We start from the raw sequence: 22,274 nt of genomic DNA, 5'->3' as shown, positions 1-22,274 counted from the left end.
ATAGTCGCGGACGGTCTAGAACGCCTATTAAGTATATCCTTTTTAGTATACAGCGTAAACTGTCTAGATCGCAAAATGACCACTTTTTTATATAACTAGGATAGGTTAGGGTCGTTAGTTATCTTCAAATGGCCGAAGGCCAAACAGTACAGAATAGGAGCCCCGCGACAGCTGGGCTCGTCGACATCGCTAACGTAAAAATATAACGATGAAAATGATGTAGGCGTTTTGCGTTCTGAGGGCCTACCGCGAACCACATTTGACTCGTGCCATCATGGGGCCCTGTGGAACAGCTACAGCTGTGAACGCCTACCGTAATGGGATTATTTTTGAGATTAAATCTATCCTAGACCTTCCCCCTGGATTAAAACTATCTCTATACCACATTGTCATTGTAACTAAATTAGTCCAGCGGTTTAAGCGTGAAGAGATAAGAGACAGACAGACACACTTTCGCATTTATAATATTAGTATGGGTTGTATGATTAGTACCTAATATGGATATCCGTAAAACTAATAGAATTTAAACTGTTGTGAGACAACAGGGGCTACGATTACCACTTACCATCGGGCGCGCCGTATTCCTGTTTGCCACCATCATTATATTATTTAAAAAAAACTATTATATCGGAAAAATACAGATATTTCTCTTGCGAAGTTTCTGATAATTGTCAAAGATTTAGAAGAATTATAGGTAATTCTTGATAGGTAATGACTTAATGAGTTATCTGTCGGAGTTTCGTGACAATTGTAGTGCCTGTGACGTCAGCAACAGTGATGTTTTACAATTGTCGCACCTGTCACCGATGTGAAATTGGGGCCAGATGGAACTGGTAAAATTATAATAAAATCAAGTTAAATGGAAACATGTTTTATTTATGTGAAGAATTATGGTCACGTTTAAAATACTTATATACTTTTACAGATATTGCGAAATAGGAAACTGTATAAATGATATCTCTTGTGTTACAGAAACATCATCAAAACATTAATATACTCCTCAGCGACTATAATTTCAACGCTTTTAACCGATTTTGATTGAATTATTATATTCACAATTTACTTCAGTGATTGTTTGTTTTCCTTTCAAGTCTTCCCAAACACGGGTATAGCACTTCAATCCATTTACATCCACCTTTAGCGGTTGAACCACAAAATGTATGGCATGCCACGTTCCTGCGGCTAAACTACTGGTAGCGGAAGTAACTACGACGTCATATTTTCCTCTCAGACCAACCTTGTTGTTTGTAGTCCTAATGTATTGTACTATCGCTTTTCTGGCTAAATTTAAATACATTTTATCAGAAGGATCCATCCAATCAGTTCTACCCGCCAGAGAAGTAGCTTTATTACAATTTACGCCAATTAGGATATCTTCATTCCGTTTATTTGTAGCAAAAACCGCACTGCAATTATAATAACTGTAATCACCGTAGCTGTTGGATGCGAATACGTCCACTTTAAAATATGTTAAAATATCTTTACCAAAATCTGTTCGTGTTTTTTTAGAACTCCTAATCACGCTGTTCTCAACTCTCCATTGCTTAGTATCAAAATGTTCAAAGTAATCGGTTATTGCTTCATCTATTATGTTAAAACCCCCTTTAACTTTTAGCTTGCGGGCAAATTTAGATAGCGTTAGTTTAGAAGGTGAGAAACAATTCACTTTAATATCTCTACTTTGTAACCATGATTGATCTAAAATCTCAGAATGGCATTGTAACACATTGCCTTTGGTAGGTATCGCTTTGAAATCAAGTCGAGTAAGTACTCCTGAAACTACTTGAGTGGTCACTTTAATAACTTTAAACTCTTTAAGTGTAAAAAGAAGACCAATATGATCACGTCGATACCTTTCGAAAGATTCTTCGGCTAATTTTTGATACTTAGGATTATTGGGGTCTTGGTTTTTTTCGCCACCGACCGAATGGCCATCAACATCACCATTAACTTTCGGACGATATGCAGAAGCAGATAACTTGTTTAGCGGGTCACATATAACTTTAATATCTTTAATTTTACGCCATGGTTGTTCCAAAACCTCAGAATGGCAATGATATCTGTAGCTCGAATCAGTAATTACATTGAAATCGAGTTTAGTTCTTACACCTGCAACTACCTGAGTGGTTACTCTGGTCACTTTAATCTCTTTAACAACAAATAGGGGGCCAATATGAGTCTTCCGATATTTCTGAAAAGATTCTTTTGCTAGTTGTTTATACTTCGGGTCTTCAGGATCTTGCTCATTTTGACCTCCTACATTTTCAGCATTCAACTGACTGTTTGCAGAAGCAGATAACTTGTTTAGCGGGTCACATATAACTTTAATATCTTTAACTTTACGCCATGGTTGTTCCAAAACCTCAGAATGGCAATTGTATCTGTAGCTCGAATCAGTAATTACATTGAAATCGAGTTTAGTTCTTACACCTGCAACTAACTGTGTGGTTACTCTGGTCACTTTAATCTCTTTAACAACAAATAGGGGGCCAATATGAGTCTTCCGATATTTCTGAAAAGATTCTTTTGCTAGTTGTTGATACTTGGGGTCTTCGGGGTCTTGCTCCTTTTGACCTCCTACTTTTTCATCATTCACCTGACACATCACGGTAAAATCTAATTTATCATCTACCTTTTCCCAAATTTCAGATTTACAAGGAATCGTCGTCCCTTTGATAGGATTAACATGGAAATCAATGCGTATCATGGTTCCAGCTACCACTTGGGTGGTTACTCTGTCGACCGTTACTGTTTTAACATTTATTTTAATATTGGTGTGCGACTTTAAGTACCTCTTAAAAGATTCTTCTGCTAATTTCTTGTATTTTGGATCTTTGGGATCGTCGTTTGTTTGGCCGCCTATACGTTCATCAAGATCATCATTAACTTTCGGATGGTTTGCAGAAGCAGATAACTTGTTTAGCGGGTCACATATTACTTTAATATCTTTAATTTTACGCCATGGTTGTTCCAAAACCTCAGAATGACAATTGTATCTGTAGCTCGAGTCAGTAATTACATTGAAATCGAGTTTAGTTCTTACACCTGCAACTACCTGTGTGGTTACTCTGGTCACTTTAATCTCTTTAACAACAAATAGGGGGCCAATATGAGACTTCCGATATTTCTGAAAAGATTCCTCTGCAAGTTGTTGATACTTGGGGTCTTCGGGGTCTTGCTCCTTTTGACCTCCTACTTTTTCATCATTCAACTGACACATCACGGTAAAATCTAATTTATCATCTACCTTTTCCCAAATTTCAGATTTACAAGGAATCGTCGTCCCTTTGATAGGATTAACATGGAAATCAATGCGTATCATGGTTCCAGCTACCACTTGGGTGGTTACTTTGTCGACCGTTACTGTTTTAACATTTATTTTAACATTGGTGTGCGACTTTAAGTACCTCTTAAAAGATTCTTCTGCTAATTTCTTGTATTTAGGATCTTTGGGATCGTCGTTTGTTTGGCCACCTATACTTTCATCAAGATCATCATTAACTTTCGGACGGTTTGCAGAAGCAGATAACTTGTTTAGCGGGTCACATATTACTTTTATATCTTTAATTTTACGCCATGGTTGTTCCAAAACCTCAGAATGGCAATTGTATCTGTAGCTAGAGTCAGTAATTACATTGAAATCGAGTTTAGTTCTTACACCTGCAACTACCTGTGTGGTTACTCTGGTCACTTTAATCTCTTTAACAACAAATAGGGGGCCAAGATGAGTCTTCCTATATTTCTGAAAAGATTCTTTTGCTAGTTGTCTATACTTCGGGTCTTCGGGGTCTTGCTCATTTTGACCTCCTACCTTTTCATCATTCAACTGACTGTTTACAGAAGCAGATAACTTGTTTAGCGGGTCACAAATAACTGTAATATTTTTGATTTGAATCCATGATTGTTCCAAAACCTCAGAATGGCAATGGTACATGTCGCTCGAGTCAGTAATTACCCTGAAATCGAGTTTGGTGGCTACACCTGCAACCACCTGTGTGGTTACTCTGGTCACTTTAATCTCTTTAACAACAAATAAGGGGCCAATATGAGTTTTCCGATATTTCTGAAAAGATTCCTCTGCAAGTTGTTTATACTTGGGGTCTTTGGGGTCTTCCTCATTTTGACCTCCTATCTTTTCATCATTCAACTGACACATCACGTTAAAATCTAATTGATTATCAACTTTCTGCCAAATTTCAGATTTACAAGGAATTCTCGTTCCTTTGATAGGATCAACATGGAAATCAATGCGTATCATGGTTCCAGCTACCACTTGGGAGGTTACTGTGTCGACCGTTAATTTTTTAACACTTATTTTAACATTGGTGTGTGATTGAAGGTACCTTTTAAAAGATTCTTTCGCCAACTGTTTATATTTAGGGTCTTTCGGGTTTTGACGCTCTTGGCCGCCAGTCTGTTGATTTTTACCTGACTGGCCCATAAGAACATCATTTGTTGCATCTCCTTTGCTAATATCACAATTTACATTAGTAACTTCAGGCCTATCGAATGTTTTCCATGGTGATTCCAAAACTACACCCTCACATTCAAATTGACCATTATTGAGAGTGTTAACAACGAAAACAAGGGCATTTGTTATTTGTCTGTCTATCTTTACTTTCGCACTTGTTACAGTTACTGATTTTATATCTTCTCTGTTAAAAAGTTTACTGTCTCGAGTTTGAATGAATATATCAAGTGCCCGATTTGCTAACCTTAGGTATTTAGGGTTTCTAGGGTCCCGTGGTCCTGCGATTCGAAAATTGCCTAATGAGCTTAGTAGTTTGTTGGAAAACAGCCCGTCACATTTATAAGTTACAGTTCTCGAATCTTTCCAAGGTTGGTCCCATACTTCAGAATCACACATAGACGATTTACCGTTGACAAGGAAAACACGGAATTTGATTCTAGTGAGGACACCTGCCACTCTTTGTGTAGTAACCTTAGACACTGTTACTTTTTTCATGTCCTGTTTCGTTACATTCAAGTGGTAACGTACTAATTCTTCGGCCAGTTTTTGATATTTTGGATCATTTGGATCTTGCTCCTCTTGCTCTCCTATTCCATATCCATAGGAGATCTGTAAAACATATATTTATTTCAGCTTTACAAATTTTTTTATGACAACTCTTCTCTATGGCAACTGAATACCTATCTGAATTTATTCAGTGACTATGCAGAATACAGGCTCTTAATTTCTGAAAAAGTTTAGCTCATTTGTGATGTGCCTTAATTTAGAGGAAATATTTTCTATAGGTAATCGTATGGACCGTATGTCTGGATGGAATGAAGAATTTTACCTATGTAAGTAATTAAGACTTACCGTTCTATGTATTTGTCTTACAAGGAAGGCTACCCAACTGTCCGACTCCGATTTGATTTATTTTGATATATGTTATAGAGTAGTCTAAAATAACGGACTCGTATTTTTTTTGGCTGCCCAAACTCAACCTGTTAGGAGAAAATGGCCTTCAAAGTACTGAAAATTGACCAAACCTAATTTCTTCTAACAGGTTGAATTTGGGCAGCTCAAAAAAATACGTGTCCGTTATTTTAGACTACTCTATTAACATATATCAAAATAAATCAAATCGGAGTCGGACAGTTGGGTACCCTTCCTTGTTAGTACTACTACTATGATAATACTATTACTTATTCTGTGCTACTACAGTACTAGTGATAAGCGTCCTCGGGATTAAAAAAGTACCTTACCTTACTACCTTACCTTACTTTTATAAAGTATAGGTACCTATCGATTACCGTCTAATCATGTCTAATAACTAATTAGTATGGCTAATCTGATACTTCAATTTGAGTAAAAATGTTGCGGCCCGATTTGAACTTGATACGTCAAATATTACGACTAGTGGCCTATTTTATAAAGCTACAAGTTACAATTTACAAGCGGAAGTCTCTTTCTAACCCTATGTGTTAGAACGAGACTTCCGCTTGTAAATTGTAACTTGTAGCTTTATAAAATAGGCCATAGATACGATATGTCTGTGTCAAACAAAAACGTCACTTTTGACACTGACATATCTAATCCATATCGTATCTGGGCATAATATTTGACGTATCTTAAAGGTTCGAATCGGGCCGTTGGTTTGCGCCATAGAATTGAGTCTCATTAACACCACCTATACCACGACCAGGCTTTTAAAACTCATTGAAGTGAAAATGTAATCGTCTTAAATTTATGATCTACTAATTTATGCTTTCACCAACATCTAATGCCAGATGTGATATGCATATGCCAGATGTGACCACGAATCTATCTGTGGGAAATACCAGGACATAGAACCGTACACTATACAACATATTATCGGAAAAGAAGACACACTCAATTCCTTTATCAAATATACAAAATATATAATTGACACCTTAAAAACTTTTAACAAGACCTAACTGCACCTACTAGACACATCACATAATTATAGCTTCTATCCGACAAAGAGCAAGCGGCCGCCCGTAGTTCTAGCGAGGACCGGTTGACTCACACAAACGATACATTAAACAAAAAAAAAAAACACAATTTTGCTATCTTCCTGCAAAAAGGCAGGGAAATATGATATAGGGTGACTGCTGTAGTTACTGGTTATTGGCCAGTCCGCCACTCCTGACAAATCAGAACGAAACAAACAAATTGAAGCCTTAATGCTAAGAGTGGCCACTAACGATGTAGTGGCCGATAACTATATTAGTCACCTTACTTCTCTATTCCTTGACATATCTTAAAGTTCGAATCGGCCCGATAGAAGTTTTTGTGACATGACATAAACGAGTGTAACTTAAATGATCTTTATTCATATATAGTGTAGTAAACGAAGCAAGTTGTTGTATGGAGACCCATGCATTAATTTCTCAGTCGATGAAATTTTGCTTGGTTATTGTATAGTATGAGCCGAAACTAACATATAAATATCCAAAAAAAAAACCACTCCTAAGTTAGGTATTTATACGTAAAAATACAAATCTGTTTATATATTGAACCGAGTAATTCCTCCGTCCAAAATTATTTTACCAAATAAGTTATTTGTATCAGTATGTGATACTAGAAAAAAATCTAAAACTTTCGTCAAACATGAGAATTTTTTTTTTACGACAATTCCTTTTTTGACGCTCATTTTCATCGGAAAATTGCTCTGCCATTTTTTCCTTCTTATATGATCTTAGAATATAATTTGGCGTAGTGGGTAAGAAAATCCAAAAAAAATGCATACCCAAGTTTATGTATTTTAGAACTATAAAAAACTGAGAGTGGAAAATTTCTCAGCCTGATTTCTTTTTAAATATATACTAAGTAGTCACGTATATACTTAAATCCAAAATATCCAAAAGAACTGTCATCCCTTGTACACCCCGCTCCCTATACACTGCTCCCGATATGTTTAGTTTTGAATACGCTCGTTATTTTTTTGGATGTTTTTATAGTTGAATGGAAAGAAAACTGTGAACTTAATTCAATAAATAAAATGCACAGAGAAATTTTCCACAACGAGTAAAAAGGCAATTTCTGAAAAAAAGTATAGTTACATGTTACATGGTAAATTTTTTAGATTTTCAATTTGTATGTATAAATCGGCAATAAAATGGCATTCCAGTGAAAAAATTAGACTGAGCAATTTTCCGGTCCAAGCCACGCCAAAAAATAATATTTTGTTAATATTGGTATTTCTGCGGGGATTTTTTTTTTGATATTTCATATATTGATGCAATACGTTACATGAACATGTCCGGAGAAGAAAGTTTAAACGGAGCAATTTTCCGTAAAAAGATATTAACGATTTAAGACTTTAGGTATTTACTTAAATACTATTATTATTATTCTTTGGAAATTTATACAATACTTTTTATATATTGATACTTTATCATACTGTAAAGCTTTTTCTGGCTGAGGAATTACTGCGGGGTCCACTACCTTTATTTACTACACTAATATAGGTACAAAAACAAGTCAAAAAACAATAAACGAGTGTTGACAGAGAAAATGAAACATCGATCAATATGTAACTTATACTTTCCGTAAGTAAGTTTCCGAGAAATTTCAATACAAATCAATTACAAAGCGCTACATAATTCCTTAATTATGTAGGTATATTTAGCAGTGGCGGCGCGTCAAACATATCCATAGGCAAGCCGGGGCTAATTTGGCTTACATATTTCCTTTACAACTCTGCTCAAACGTCCAAAAAGAGGCAAGCCGGTGGGAATCGGCTTTTCTGGACACGCCGCCATTGATATTTAGTAGATACTTAAAAACTAAAACGTAAACTGTACGTAAAAGTATACAGTGCCAAAAGAATAGAAAACTACCAATAAGTATATCAAAGGAGAAGAAGATATCGAACGTGTTGTGCATTTCGTGGTAGCTATCTTATTATATCATAACCCTCCTTTTGCGTTGCCGTAGTCGGGTAAAAAGTATAACGTTAACGTAACATCGATAACAGACACGTTGATATTATATTACATTTTGTAAATCACTTTATTTTACCACAAAATCTTCTATGTCTGTATGATTATATTATTAATAGGGTAGGTATATTATTAAACACCTTCTAATTAAACCGTTTTAAATAAAACAAAACTTATTTACTTACCAATGGTACTAGCAGGAATAATATATAAATATATACATGCATATTTTGATGCCCAGATCGGTTGCCGCAGTTGATTGAAAATACCTACTAATAGGAAAAATAATACTTTATATGGAATCCGGTTAATCAATATCATTTTCCAATTAAGTGATTTGCAATGGCAGCTAAAGTTAATTTGTTACACTTTTAAATTTAGGCGAATCAAATTAGATTTTTCCAGGAATTAATTGCCAGCAAGCTAGAAATCGTCTTAATACCTCCTTTTGGTTCTAAATTAACGAAATCTGAGTTTGCTACATTCCAGGACTTGTGTGAAAAAAATTTGCTCTTTTTCAGTTTTTTGCTTGTAGTTCAAAAACGGTACGTCCGACGAAAAATTTGCTCTAATCATCATAAAAATTGACATCTGCGGATCCGAAAAATACCTTAATATGATTTCGTAGTCTAAGATTGTAAAACGTAGCCGCCACTTTGAATTTCTTTTTTTACATAAAAGTGTTTTATAATCCGATAATTTTTTTCACCAGTGTCTGATCTACAACCACCTTGCTGGTTAGATTGATGGTGGGTCCCTTCTACATCGAGTGGTTTTATCAATCCAATGTAAATGTATCTCCCAAGACCTCTAAAATTTATCCACATCTCCTGGGATGGAGCAAACTCGGACTATACGAATTTAGGGCCTAAATAAGGTATTAAATTGATTTCTAGCTTGCGGGGAATTAATTCCTCATAACGCTTTTTTTGGATCTAATTTGATTGGCCTATTCATACTGCGACGTTTGTAATTCGAGCCCCATGCTTAACTTAACAGCTTAACTTCAATCAAAGCTACATTTGATTGCTTCATCACATGCATTCCATAAATTATTGTCTATTAAGAGTATTTTCTTAGTTCTACCAATTTATACAAAAATAATGTTTGAGATATAAAAATCAACACGGTTTCCACCTCTTCCCAAATATTTGTGTATTCGTCTATTTAATATTATTCAAGGTCATTTTTTCTTTTTTTTCATAATGTATAGATTATTTATTAATATAAATTACTAAAAGACATAATATAAAACTAAAACTAACTACAATTAAAATAACTAAAACTAAAAAAAACCTATCGAAATTTGGTGCCCTCGGGAGGGTGCCCAACACGCAGGTAGCGTTCCCGCGCTGGATTCCAAGCGTCTCGACTCGACGCCAAATGCGACGAATTCGTATTGAGTGCCGAGACAGCGCAAGTAAGCGCAAGAGACTGAGCAAGATTAGGTTTCCTAAAATTGTGTCAAATTCTTGTTTTATTTTTGGAAATGTATGGCCCTGGATGTCAGCCCTTTCAGCTATGCAACTCTTCGACAGTTGCCACCCATATTGACTGATAAAAAGCGATACTTACCTATAAAAGACCCATACGATTCGTTGCAAGGTGAGTAGAAATGCAAAAAAAACGGTCAAGTGCGAGTCGGACTTGCGTTCCAAGGGTACAAAAGTCTGACTCACGCTTGACTGCACATTTGTAATAGGTTTTCCTGTCGTCTCTTGTCGACGCACGAGTGATCCTATAAGGGTTCCGTTTTTTCCTTTTGAGGTACGGAACCCTAATAATACGTCATAACTCTATTCCTTTTTTTTGGTGCTTTGGGTCAAACTGGTTCAAATCTTACCGATCAATCTTACCGATTTTCATACTTTTAACACCATTTGCAGCAATTTACTAAATTTCTGGGTGTAGGTAGAGGTACCGCTAACACTACAGTGAATCACCCAAGGCTCTCTACCGCCATCGCCAAGCAGGTGTATTTATGTCGTTACATTCTACTCTACTGTTTAACATTATTTATTTATTTAAACTTTATTGCACATAATACAAATAAAATGTACAAATGGCGGACTTAATGCCTAAAAGCATTCTCTACCAGTCAACCATAGGGCTAAACAGAGATGTAATAAAAATGGTGCAAGAAAAAAAGTAGTAGAATTTAATTATCACAATTTACAGTAACAAATTCCTTTTGATTTTCTAAGTTAACAAAGATTTTAGAATAGCACGTAAGTGCATCGCCATAGATAGGGAACACGATGAATGAAAAACGATACACATATCCGCCCACTATCTGTTTAGTGGCTTTTGTAACTATGATATCCTTGACAATTATCTGACCGCCAGAGTGAGTCTCTCGGTACTTATCAAACGATTCTTGGGCCAATTCCTGGTACTTCGGGTCCGTGGGGTCGTCTATATCTGGAGCGCCATCAGGCCCATCAGGTATTTGACGCTTCACTCTACTATGCTGTTTCATCGCGCTCGACGCCTCCTAAAAAAATAACGATAATTAAACGTTGATAAAGAAAATTCCGTAATGAACATAATAAACTATGTATATATATATATATACAGTGAAACCTGATTAATTGGCACCTGGATAAATGGAAAACCTCAATAATTGCAACCAAAAGTCCGGTCCCGGTCCCTTGAGACCAAAAGGCCTCTATAATTGAAATTTTGGAACCTCTATAATGGCAATTTAGATTTAAGTGCTTTTCGTAATTTTGCCTCTATAATTGACCACATCGCAACTTAAGACCTCTATAATTGACACTGTGCTAAAAAATCCGTTATTTTTGCTCTTGTTTTTACCTCTATTATTGAAACGAGTCTTGCTTATTACCTCTGTAATTGAAATAATGTAGTTGTATACAGCAGAAACAATATTTTAATAGCAATGATCATTTTATTTATATTTCCATCCAGAATTTTATTTATTTATTGGGTATCTATCACAGCCTGTAGTAGGTGAAATAGTTTTGATCAATAAAAAACAAAGTACTTATGCTTTTTACATTCTAATAAAACTTTCTTCTACAATTCAAGGGAATTTTTTAAACCCAAATGATAAGAAAATAAAGTGGTAATTATTGTAGTGTAAAAGTGCAAGTATAGACGGAAGCAATATATAGAATGTAAGCGTGTAAATCTACTTAAAATGGTTATTTGCACCTCCATAAAAGAAATTTGTCAGAACGCAACCTCTATTAATGAAAACAACGATTTTTTGAACCTCGTTAATTGACACGACCTGCTTACATGAAAAACCTGGTTAATTGACAAAAATTGGCCGGTCCCTTGAGATTGCAATTATCCAGGTTCCACTGTACTTGGTCAACCAAATCTTGTCAGTAGAAAAAGGTGCGAAATTCAAATTTTCTATGGGACGAACCCTACCTACCCTTGGTGCCTACATTTTTGAAATTTGCCGCCTTTTTCTACTGACAAGATTTCCTTGACCAAGTATATTATTATAGGTAATCCTTAACAACAAAAGAACCTATCAAACGACATCATATAAAAGCTTCGAGCACACCGGCTTCCGACACATTATAAAAGTCTATTAACACGCCTTAAGTACACGCCATCTTTTTATAGTGTTAATCTGAGTTCAACATCCTCAAATAGGTTTTCGAGATAATCCAAATAGGGTTTTTTTTGTTAATTTATCTCTATTTTTCTTTTTTCTACTTAAAAATATCACTAGTTTTCACCTAACGACTTAGTCTGTTCGAGATCCTGAAAACGGTGAAAAATGTGAGGGGGCAGGTAGAGGAGCCTCACAGGGATGATGGGAATGAAAAGGCAGGATCCAGAGCGATGAGGGGTATTTATTATTTAAATAAAAAGGCACCTGTAACAATACAGGTTACGTGTTAACAGATAGGTATGTATAAAAATACTTTCGTAATTCAGAAGGTTAGAAATCAAATAACTTACAATATGTGCCTTGGTGATGATGTAGATATATATCTGGAAGGTGTGCAGGGCCACAAAACGAGCACTATACTGAACTGCACGCACTTATGAATTATTACGTTTACTAATAAAAATCACACTTAAACGGTCGTGTTTAGAAACTTGGGAAGTACAGTCCGTTAGATAAAATGATGTTTATCGATCAAAGTATGTGATCGAACTGAAAATAAAAATCATTGAATGGAATTTGGAATAGGATTTGAATTTCAAAAAAGAATTTAGAATTTGTATGGTGCCAGAAATAGTATGAAGGTCGATAGTGTAACGCTTCGTTACACGCACCGTTACACTACCGGGGTCGCCCTGGAAGGGAAAATCCTGGGGCTTATGGCCAAAGGATTTTTCCGTAATGTAAATATAATGTAATGAATATGGGTATGAGTGATAAATTTAGAAGGTGGGGATGTTATATACAATGTTTATCATACAAGAGAGGCGATTTAAACATGCATACCAAAGGTCATTCATACATCATCTTATAAAATTTTGGTTAATTGTTTAACCAAAATAAGTTTCAATAGAGTACTCCTTTAAGTAGAGGACGTACTCATTAAATCGCTCTCCATTAGTATTAAGGCTTATTAATCAGTAACCACCCGCTGAATATTAATGAATCTAAATATAATATCTACAATAATGTGTACCTACAAAGAGTACGATTGTTGAAATTTATTCAACAAAATAATGCCGTATGGAATGTAGGATTACTACAAAATATCATAAGATAATTCCTTAACGGAATTAATAAATGTACTGTACGGTACGTATGTACCTAAGTACGTAAATATGAACGTTATGTCAAGGGAAGAAATATATAAATAAGTATTGTTCTAACTCTGGTAGAGTTAGCTTTGAATAACGTTATATGAACGTAATATAACGTTATATAAATTAAATAGTATAAATGAACGTATAAATTCGTACTAAGTAGGTATGTACGAAATGTAATGAGTCCGAAATGTATAATGGGGATGAGTTATAATTATAAATGTATAACATTATATACAATATTTTACAAGTTAGGAGCTTAGGAGAAAAGTAGCTAAGTTTGAGCCAAATAAGAATCTAATTAAGGAAAAACAGTATATTATTTATTTTAGAATTTTGGGGAGAGGTTTAAGGTCTCTAATATGCCATCGTCCGAGCATTTTGCCGGACCTGTCTTGTAGGACATATACTAAGGGTGATATTTTTTTTAGGATAGAACATTTAATAAACTTGGGTGCAAGTTTAGCAGAATAGTGTTTAGGAGAATTACTAATTGCGTAATTTCGTTTCCAGACGATGTCATTTTCGTTGAATTCGAAATGTTGGTGATGTTTATTATACGATGAAGAATTGGTTTGGTGCGCTCTCCAAAGACGGGCTTGTACTTCGGAGAAGACAGGCTGGAGAAGACCAAGATTATCAGCGTATTCGTCTCTGGGCGCGAATATAATATCATCTGTGAGATCAGATTTATCGTATGCTGATCCACATGTGACTAATTCGCGACCAAATACAAGGAAAGAAGGAGTATAATTTGTTGTTTCATTTACGGAAGTATTAATAGCAAATTGTATCTTATGTAGGTTGATATCCCAATTCCTGTGGTCATCCTGTATGAATGAGGATATTGCTGTGGTAACAACTTTATTATATCTCTCCACGGGATTTGGTTGGGCGCATTTAATTGCGCAATAGTGTATTTTTGGGATCTGATAGGAGTGGAATAAATCCGTTGTCTCTTGACTAACGAATTGAGGACCATGGTCAAGAATTATGGTCTGTGGGATTCCGTACACTAGGAAAACTAGGTTTTCTAGAATATGAACGATTACTGATGACGTAGCACGTTTAATCGCAAAGAGGAGGCAGTATTTTGAAAAACAGCAAGTAACGACAAAGATGAATCTGTTGTGTTTTAGTGTAGTAGGCAAGGGGCCGATCAAATCTATTGAAATGCATTGAAAGGGTCGAGAGCATTGCTTAGGTTTACCCATTAGGCCAAGTTTTAGTTGGGTTTGGTGTTTGCAAGCTAAGCAAGTCTCGCATTTGGCAATAAAATTTGAAATATCTTTGTACATTCCTGGCCAAAAATATTTCAATTTAACTTTATTGTATGTTTTAAATGTTCCGAAATGAGCGCAAGTTGGGGTGGAATGATTTTCTGTGATAATGGGTATTCTGTACTCTAGTGGGATAACTTCTTTCCAATTATACTCAGATTGGAGTAACGAAGGGGTTTTTGAGTATCGGTATAATTTATTATTATGTATTATGTAATCTGGAGTGGTGTTGGGGTTAGAACTGCATTTAGCGTAGATATTATTATACCAGTCGTCATTGGTATTAGAACTATTGTAGTTAATAACGTCTACTGAAGGTAAGCGTGATAAAGCGTCAGGGATTAGATGATCTTTACCACGTTTATGTTTAATTTCGAAGTTAAATGTAGATAGACGAATACTCCAGCGGGCTAGACGTCCGGTTGGATTATCTAGATGGAGAAACCATTGTAATGCGGAATGGTCTGTGTAGATTGTGAACTTTAAGCCGTTGTCAAGATAGCAACGCCAATGTTCTAGGGCTAGTAAGACACTTAAGAGTTCTCTTTCTGTAATTGAGTAATTTCTTTGGGGACCAGTTAGGGATTTGCTCATATAAGCAATGGGTTTCTCAACGCCATCAAATTCTTGGGTCAGCATGGCACCGATGCCGAAGCTGGATGCATCACAGTGGACTGCGAAGGGTTTTGAGAAGTCTGGGCAAGCAAGAACAGGGGTAGAGACTAGAGCTTCTTTAATGGATTTAAAGGCATTGTCTTCTAGTGATGTCCATTTAAATGGTGGTGCTTTTTTGGAAGTGGAGGTAAGTTTAGTTAGTGGTGCAACCTTTGTGCTGAAATCGGGGATAAAGCGTCTATACCAACTTGCTGTACCTAGGAACTTTTTAACTTCTCGAGGAGTTGTGGGAGGTGGGATGTTAAGTATTGCCTTAACCTTGTCAGGATCTGTTTGAAAGCCGTGTTCATTAACTATGTAACCAAGATATTTAAGTTCTTTTTTGAAAAATGAACACTTGGGGAAGTTTATAGTAATGTTGGCTTGTACTAGCCTTTGGTAAACTTTATTAAGTAAAGTGATGTGTTCATCGAAAGTATTACTTATGATGATAATATCATCTAAGTAGGTAAATACTGAGTTATCAAGGTTTTCAGAAGGGAATAACGCATCCATAAAGCGTTGTTGGGTAGCAGGGGCATTAGTCAATCCAAAAGGCATTACGCGAAACATGTACATGCCTTTGGAGGGTACATGGAAACTAGTTTTAGGTCTATCAGAAGGGCGTAGGGGTATTTCCCAAATAGTGTTGAGTCGCTCACTCGTGAGGCACCTCATTTGTACCACTCATTTTGTTAATTTGTCGCAGTACTTCATACCGCAAAAATGTCTTACTTCACTCCTCTATTCATTTTACTCATTTACTCGCGCGCATCACAAACACCTCTTGCCACACAAATCATTCACACACTTCAAATTTCAAAAAACTCTTATCCTTTCAAATTCACTCGCGAACCTCAAATACTCATACACTCTTCACAACTTGCAAAAGAGTGGCACGAGGCGCTAGGTCCTCGCATGCTCGCTGACATTCAAAACTCAAAATGTCTCAAATGAAGAAACGAGTAATGGCCCACACTGTCAACTGCCGAACTACAAACCTTATTGCAACGACAAAAGGTCCACCGAGAAATGCGTTGAGTTTGTACCACTCACTGCCTCTTTGTGACATGAGACATGAACGTGTTTGAGGTGTACCTCAAAAATTCTTTCAAAATGAAACAATGAATTAGAAATACCCAAAGAGGGAGTGAGACAGACACGCGCCGTACTTCAATATCGCCTCGCGTCACCACGAAAATACGTTAAAAATTAAACTCGAAAGATAACAAGCGTAAGCGCTGCAAGCTTTCATAGATCTTACGCCTTTTTGATCCTGACTTACTTGTCAAAATGGCCGAATGGCGCGAGAAATGTAAGTCATTAGAACGTAGTTCGGCGTGTTGCTTCTCTGTCGCACTTGTAAATTCGTAGGTAAGTGTGACAGGGCGGCAACACGTCGAACGTGGTTCGCGGTAGGTCCTCTGACTGAGCATGTGAGCATTTACGAAGCATGCTTAAAAACAGTAAAGAATGAATACCGACCAAAATATTATTTAAATTATTGAAATATAATACGGTCCATAATGTGGTGCTGGTGTATACAAAATGTAATCATTTACATTAGTGTAGTCATTAAATAGTAAGTATAATTTACTTAAGTGTAATAAACATGTACTTTACGTAATGATTTGAACTTGTTATTGTTACTTTTACATTTTGTTACCGTTCTTCGTAAACAACTTCGAAATAAAAACCCTGTTTATCGCGTTTTTTCGTTAACCTCTATTCTACAGCTCGAATATGCAAGAGCGATAGAGAGGCATATATGCCTCTATATCGCTTCCGCACACTATCGAGCTAATATATTAATATAATAGAGGCAGATAAAGCAATTTCGATTGTCGTTTTTGCGTTAGTGCCTGCCTGTAATTCAAAAATATAGTGATTATTAATTGGCATGTTTATTTATAGACCTAATTATTCTATTTCTTCACTCAACAATCTCATCATGATAAAAGTAAAACTGAATTCACAGGAAATAGTGCGAAACGAAACGTAAATCATAGGCGGCTGTGAGCTGAGGGCCTACCGGGAACCACGTTCGACGTGTTGCCTCCCTGTCACACTTACGTACGAATTTACAAGTGCGACAGAGAGGCAATACGTCGAACGTGGTTCGCGGTAGGCCCTCTGACAGCTGACTGAGCTGACAGTGACGGAACAAATAACAAAAGTTTGCAACGAGTTCATCGTGATGTTCAGATAATTTAGTTTTGTCTTATAGTGGTAATACTAATATATATACCGAAATATCTAAACAGGGACATTGTTTACACGTTTAAATATACCCGTGGCTCTACCTTGGTGTCTTTTGCATGCAAAAATGTAGTGAAAAATATTGCCGCCTGCGTTACCGGCGGCGCGAATGTTAGTGTGCTTTTATTTACATCACTTTGCTGTTAAATCATCTGAAGTGGTAAGTTAGTTATTTTTATATATAGTGATATCTAATTAGAAGAAAATATGGAATTTGTTCTCCTTAGTTTGTTAAAAAACAGTCTTACAGTTTTAAGGTTACTATTCTAATTGAAATATATTATTATTAAACTGTAAATAATATCAAGTAGCAAGGATTAAAATTGAACAAACAATAAAAATAATTTACAGCTAAATTAGAACCAGTTTCATAAAAGCATCAAAGTTTCTATGTAGGATGTGGGGGCTAGGTCCTTGGTTAGATTCTTATTTCTTAACTTTATCTGTCTTCTGTTGTTCAAGTTCTTTTCTTCACCTCGAGAATTGCATTCAAATTAAACATTTTTATGTGTAAAGGATGTTAGGAGTATAATTATATTATATGGTTTGGCCCAGGACTGTCTCATACCAAACATAGAGAAATTCATCATATACACCCAAAAGAATAGGATGAGTATAACTTTCCTGGTTCTTACTGACTGACAAGTTGCGTTTGACTATAAAAATAAATCCATTGTATCTAGTTTTTGTTTGCCGATGGAGTTCAGAGAAATTCAGAGAATATAGTAGCCGATACTGAAAATATGCCAGTACCTCACCTCATTTGAAGTAAGACATTGTAACACCTCATTTTTGAAAATGAGGTACTCATACAAACTCATTTTAAATTGATGTCCTACCCATCACTATTCCCAAAATGCTTTTGCTATGTCTATCGATGATAGATATTTAGCATTTTTTAGATTATCTAGAATGTCAGAAATGAGTGGGAGTTTGTAGGCATCTTTGCGCGTAATCGAATTTAGTTTACGGCTGTCGATGCAAAAACGCCACGTTCCATCTTTTTTAGGAGTTATTATGACAGGGTTTAGCCATGGGCTTTCACAGGGTTCGATAACATTAAGCTTTAGCATTTCATCAACTTCTTTGCATAAAGCTTTTTGTTTCTCTGGAGAAAGCCTATAGCATCGCTGTTTGATTGGTGGATGGTCACCGGTATCTATGTGATGTTCAATGAGGTGGGTTCGTCCTAAGGGTTTGGTTTCTGTTGAAATATTTTTAAATTTTTCAATAATAGTATCTGAAATTAACTGTTGAGTTTCAGAAAGGTTGTCATAATTAGTGATGTGTTGGTCGCAGGTGGAAATAACTAGGGTATCTATATGTTTATCAGAATATGACGTTATGTCAGGTAATATGTGGGGAGCTATATTGAATTTTCTCCAAAAATTTGTGCCTAGAATCAAGGGTTGCTTTACAGTAGGGATAACATGAGCGGTAATAATAGCCACAATATTTTTGTACGAAATTGGTAGTTGAATTGTACCAATAGAGTATATAGGGTAGCTGTCGGCTACAGAGCCTACGACTTTATGGTCGTAATTTATGGTAAAATTGTGGGATAAGAGAATTTTATGGGAATTATTTCCGAAAATAGTTAAAGCACTGCCACTGTCTAAGAGGCCACATAAAGTTAAATTATTTGTCTGGATGTTGACATAAGGTCGTTCATCGTATGGATCTTGAGTGAAAAGTGCTGATGTAGTATTGTATGATGACATAAATAATTTAATGGTATCTAACCATTGGTTCCATTCTGTAGCAGTAGTTTTATTTAAGTTACTTTTCTCCTTTATGCGTTTTTTGGAAATTTATGGCAAACTGTACATTTTGCAAAAGTGACATTTTGTTTGCCACAGCGGAAGCATACTATATTTTTACTTGTACAAATATCTAAAGAATGATCGTTTGTTCTGCAACGCGGACAGGAGTAGCGTAACGTAGAAGGTGGTGCTGTTACAGTATGGACCGGTTTATTAAATGGGAATGGTGGTATGTACGGTTGGGAAGGGGGGGTATGGTTAGAATCTTGTTGAATGTTGGTATAGTTGCTAGAGCTATAAGTAGAGGTAGTATTACAGCTTTCGTACCATTTGCACGATTGGAATAATGTGTCTATAGACGTAACATCTGTAGGAACTAATCTGGAACTGTAATAAGGGCTCATGTTTCTACGGAGGATATCTATTTTTTGTTTTTCAGAAAGGGGTTCATGTAATTTGGAAAAGAGGGCTTCCATGGCTGAAAAATACATTATTATTCGTTCATGTTGTTTTTGTTTACGGGAATGTATATTTTGTAGTAAGTTGTGGTCATGGTCATGCAATTCGAAATCTTTTAAGAAGTGGGTTTTAAATGATTTCCAATCTGTAAGGGTTGTTTTCTTTGACCTATACCAATCTAAAGGAGTGCCTGATAAAAAATCGTATATATATTTGTGTAAGCGTTTGTCGTCAATGTTACGCGCAATTGCAAACTCTTCGATGTTTCGAATAAAATCATAAGGGCAACTATCGCCTTTATAGTTGAATTTTTTAAAATCGCTTGGTTTTGCTTCAGAGAGGTTGGTTAATTTTCGAGCAAGTAGGTCTAAATTTGTGGAATCATCTATCAAAGAGGTTGCTGACGCGTAAGTTGACGTTGTTGTTGACGGTTGTGACATGTTAAATTTTGTTTGACATTTTGACAAAAATTCGCATATTTTCGAATAGTTGTCAATAATTTCTGGAGATAATTCAGTGGTAATATGGAGACGTTCTATTCTGTTATATAAATGAAATAAGAAAACCGCTATTCTATCGTGCTTCGCTTGGTTGGTGGTCGCAAGCTGTAGCTGAGAGGAAACTATTGTGAGGCATTTGCTAATTTCGGTGATATCCTGTTCAAGATCATATGGGCTGGAGAGATTCGAACACGGGTCCGCGAATAAATTTGGAGTGAGGAGCTGTCTTAAATCATCAGCCTGCGCGGTGGCTGGGAACCGAATGTTCCTGAGTTTGAGCTCATAGATGAGTTCAGGTTTATTTAATAGTGCTGGATTCATTGTTTATTAAAGTGGATACCTATCACGAAGAGAGTAATTGATGTTATCAATATAAATAAAATATGTAGTTATTAAATTTTATTTTTTATTGAATCGAAAGGAGAAGTTTATTGTGATATTAGGCTTAGTTGTGTATATTTATTTAATCGGGTGAAGGATAAGCTATCGGATTATCTCCAACAGTACTGCCGTAAGTCAGGATTGGTTCGCACTTCAGTGACTCCAAGGAGTTTTAAAAACACTTAGGATTGAAACCAATTTGTGAGATTTCAGTGGAAATCTTGGATTGTGTAATTGTATGTGATAGATGTTTTGTGTAATCACTATGTTAAGAGTTTTGTTACGTGGCGCGACAAAAAGCGTAGGACGTTGGCATAATAGGGATTAGAAAATAGATATAGATAAATTGGTATAAGATGATGAATGATGATAGATGTATATGTAATTGGTTATTTAAGGGGGGAATTTTGGTTAAACGGTTGAGGATTAGATAAAAGGTTGGTTGTAAAATAGAAAATTAAATAAAATGATGTTAGGCCGAGAGATATTGCGAAAATTTGAGTTGGGTCGACTATAACCTTTTAGAATTTTGAAAAGATCTTAAAGCTAGCAATTACAAACAATATAAAAAAAAAAATTGTTAGAAAAAGGAAAAATGTAGGACTGGAACAGCTGGTTGTGGTTGTTGGGTAGGAGCAGGTGCTGGCACGGAGGTACTGGAACGGGCTGCTCAGCGTCGTAGGGCGGGTGGGTGTCTTGTCAGGTCCGGGTTTGCCCCACGTTGGGCGCCAGTGTGAGGGGGCAGGTAGAGGAGCCTCACAGGGATGATGGGAATGAAAAGGCAGGATCCAGAGCGATGAGGGGTATTTATTATTTAAATAAAAAGGCACCTGTAACAATACAGGTTACGTGTTAACAGATAGGTATGTATAAAAATACTTTCGTAATTCAGAAGGTTAGAAATCAAATAACTTACAATATGTGCCTTGGTGATGATGTAGATATATATCTGGAAGGTGTGCAGGGCCACAAAACGAGCACTATACTGAACTGCACGCACTTATGAATTATTACGTTTACTAATAAAAATCACACTTAAACGGTCGTGTTTAGAAACTTGGGAAGTACAGTCCGTTAGATAAAATGATGTTTATCGATCAAAGTATGTGATCGAACTGAAAATAAAAATCATTGAATGGAATTTGGAATAGGATTTGAATTTCAAAAAAGAATTTAGAATTTGTATGGTGCCAGAAATAGTATGAAGGTCGATAGTGTAACGCTTCGTTACACGCACCGTTACAAAAAATAGAGATAATACTCCTAAAAATACGTGTGATACCTTATTAGATTCGTCATGATGCCTAGAAAAATGTATTCGAAGCGTGTCACAAAAAATATCAAAAGTTATAAACAAAAAAAGGGAGGAAAAATAGTTATTTTTTATGCCCCCAATATCTCTAAAAATACTAGTTTTAACTAGTGAAAATGCGTTTTTAGTTTTTTACCTAGGCAGTATACGGAAGAGAAAAAAGCATAAAAATAAAATGGGGTTTTTACGGTAACATAAATAAATATCGTCTCTAAATGTATCCATAACACAAGCCTTATTTGCTTATTGTGGGGCTAGTTTGATTTATATACCTAATATTATTTATACTTACATAAGGATGCGCGTCGACGCTCGCCATCACAGTTATAACTAGCACAAAGTTTACAGCAATCATTACGAGTATTGAAATGTCTACCAACTACTTAATTCAACTAACCTATATGCTACTTCTTGCAGACTTATTATGTAGGTATGTGGCCTAATGGGCCGTTTTATACCAGTTCGAATAATCATGTCGCATTAGTTGCGGGCACGCAAC

General features: G+C 35.9%; 2 protein-coding genes across 2 annotated transcripts; both read right to left on the bottom strand.

Moving 5' to 3' along the window:
• Positions 1-243: 243 nt before the first annotated feature.
• Positions 244-8,683, bottom strand: LOC134673591 (uncharacterized). Its single transcript, XM_063531589.1, has 3 exons — positions 8,601-8,683; positions 2,120-5,080; positions 244-309 (listed from the first exon to the last, which is right to left on the bottom strand). Exons 1-3 carry the CDS (start codon positions 8,640-8,642, stop codon positions 244-246), a joined length of 3,069 nt encoding a protein of 1,022 aa, XP_063387659.1. The 5' UTR covers positions 8,643-8,683.
• A 1,874-nt stretch (positions 8,684-10,557) lies between these two features.
• LOC134673320 (uncharacterized) lies at positions 10,558-22,182 on the bottom strand. Its single transcript, XM_063531291.1, has 2 exons — positions 22,068-22,182; positions 10,558-10,909 (listed from the first exon to the last, which is right to left on the bottom strand). Exons 1-2 carry the CDS (start codon positions 22,128-22,130, stop codon positions 10,574-10,576), a joined length of 399 nt encoding a protein of 132 aa, XP_063387361.1. The 5' UTR covers positions 22,131-22,182; the 3' UTR covers positions 10,558-10,573.
• Between the last annotated feature and the right edge of the window lie 92 nt (positions 22,183-22,274).

Source organism: Cydia fagiglandana, chromosome 18 (assembly GCF_963556715.1).
Source record: "Cydia fagiglandana chromosome 18, ilCydFagi1.1, whole genome shotgun sequence".
Taxonomy (NCBI): domain Eukaryota; kingdom Metazoa; phylum Arthropoda; class Insecta; order Lepidoptera; family Tortricidae; genus Cydia; species Cydia fagiglandana.
This window is presented reverse-complemented; position numbering and strand designations above follow the sequence as displayed.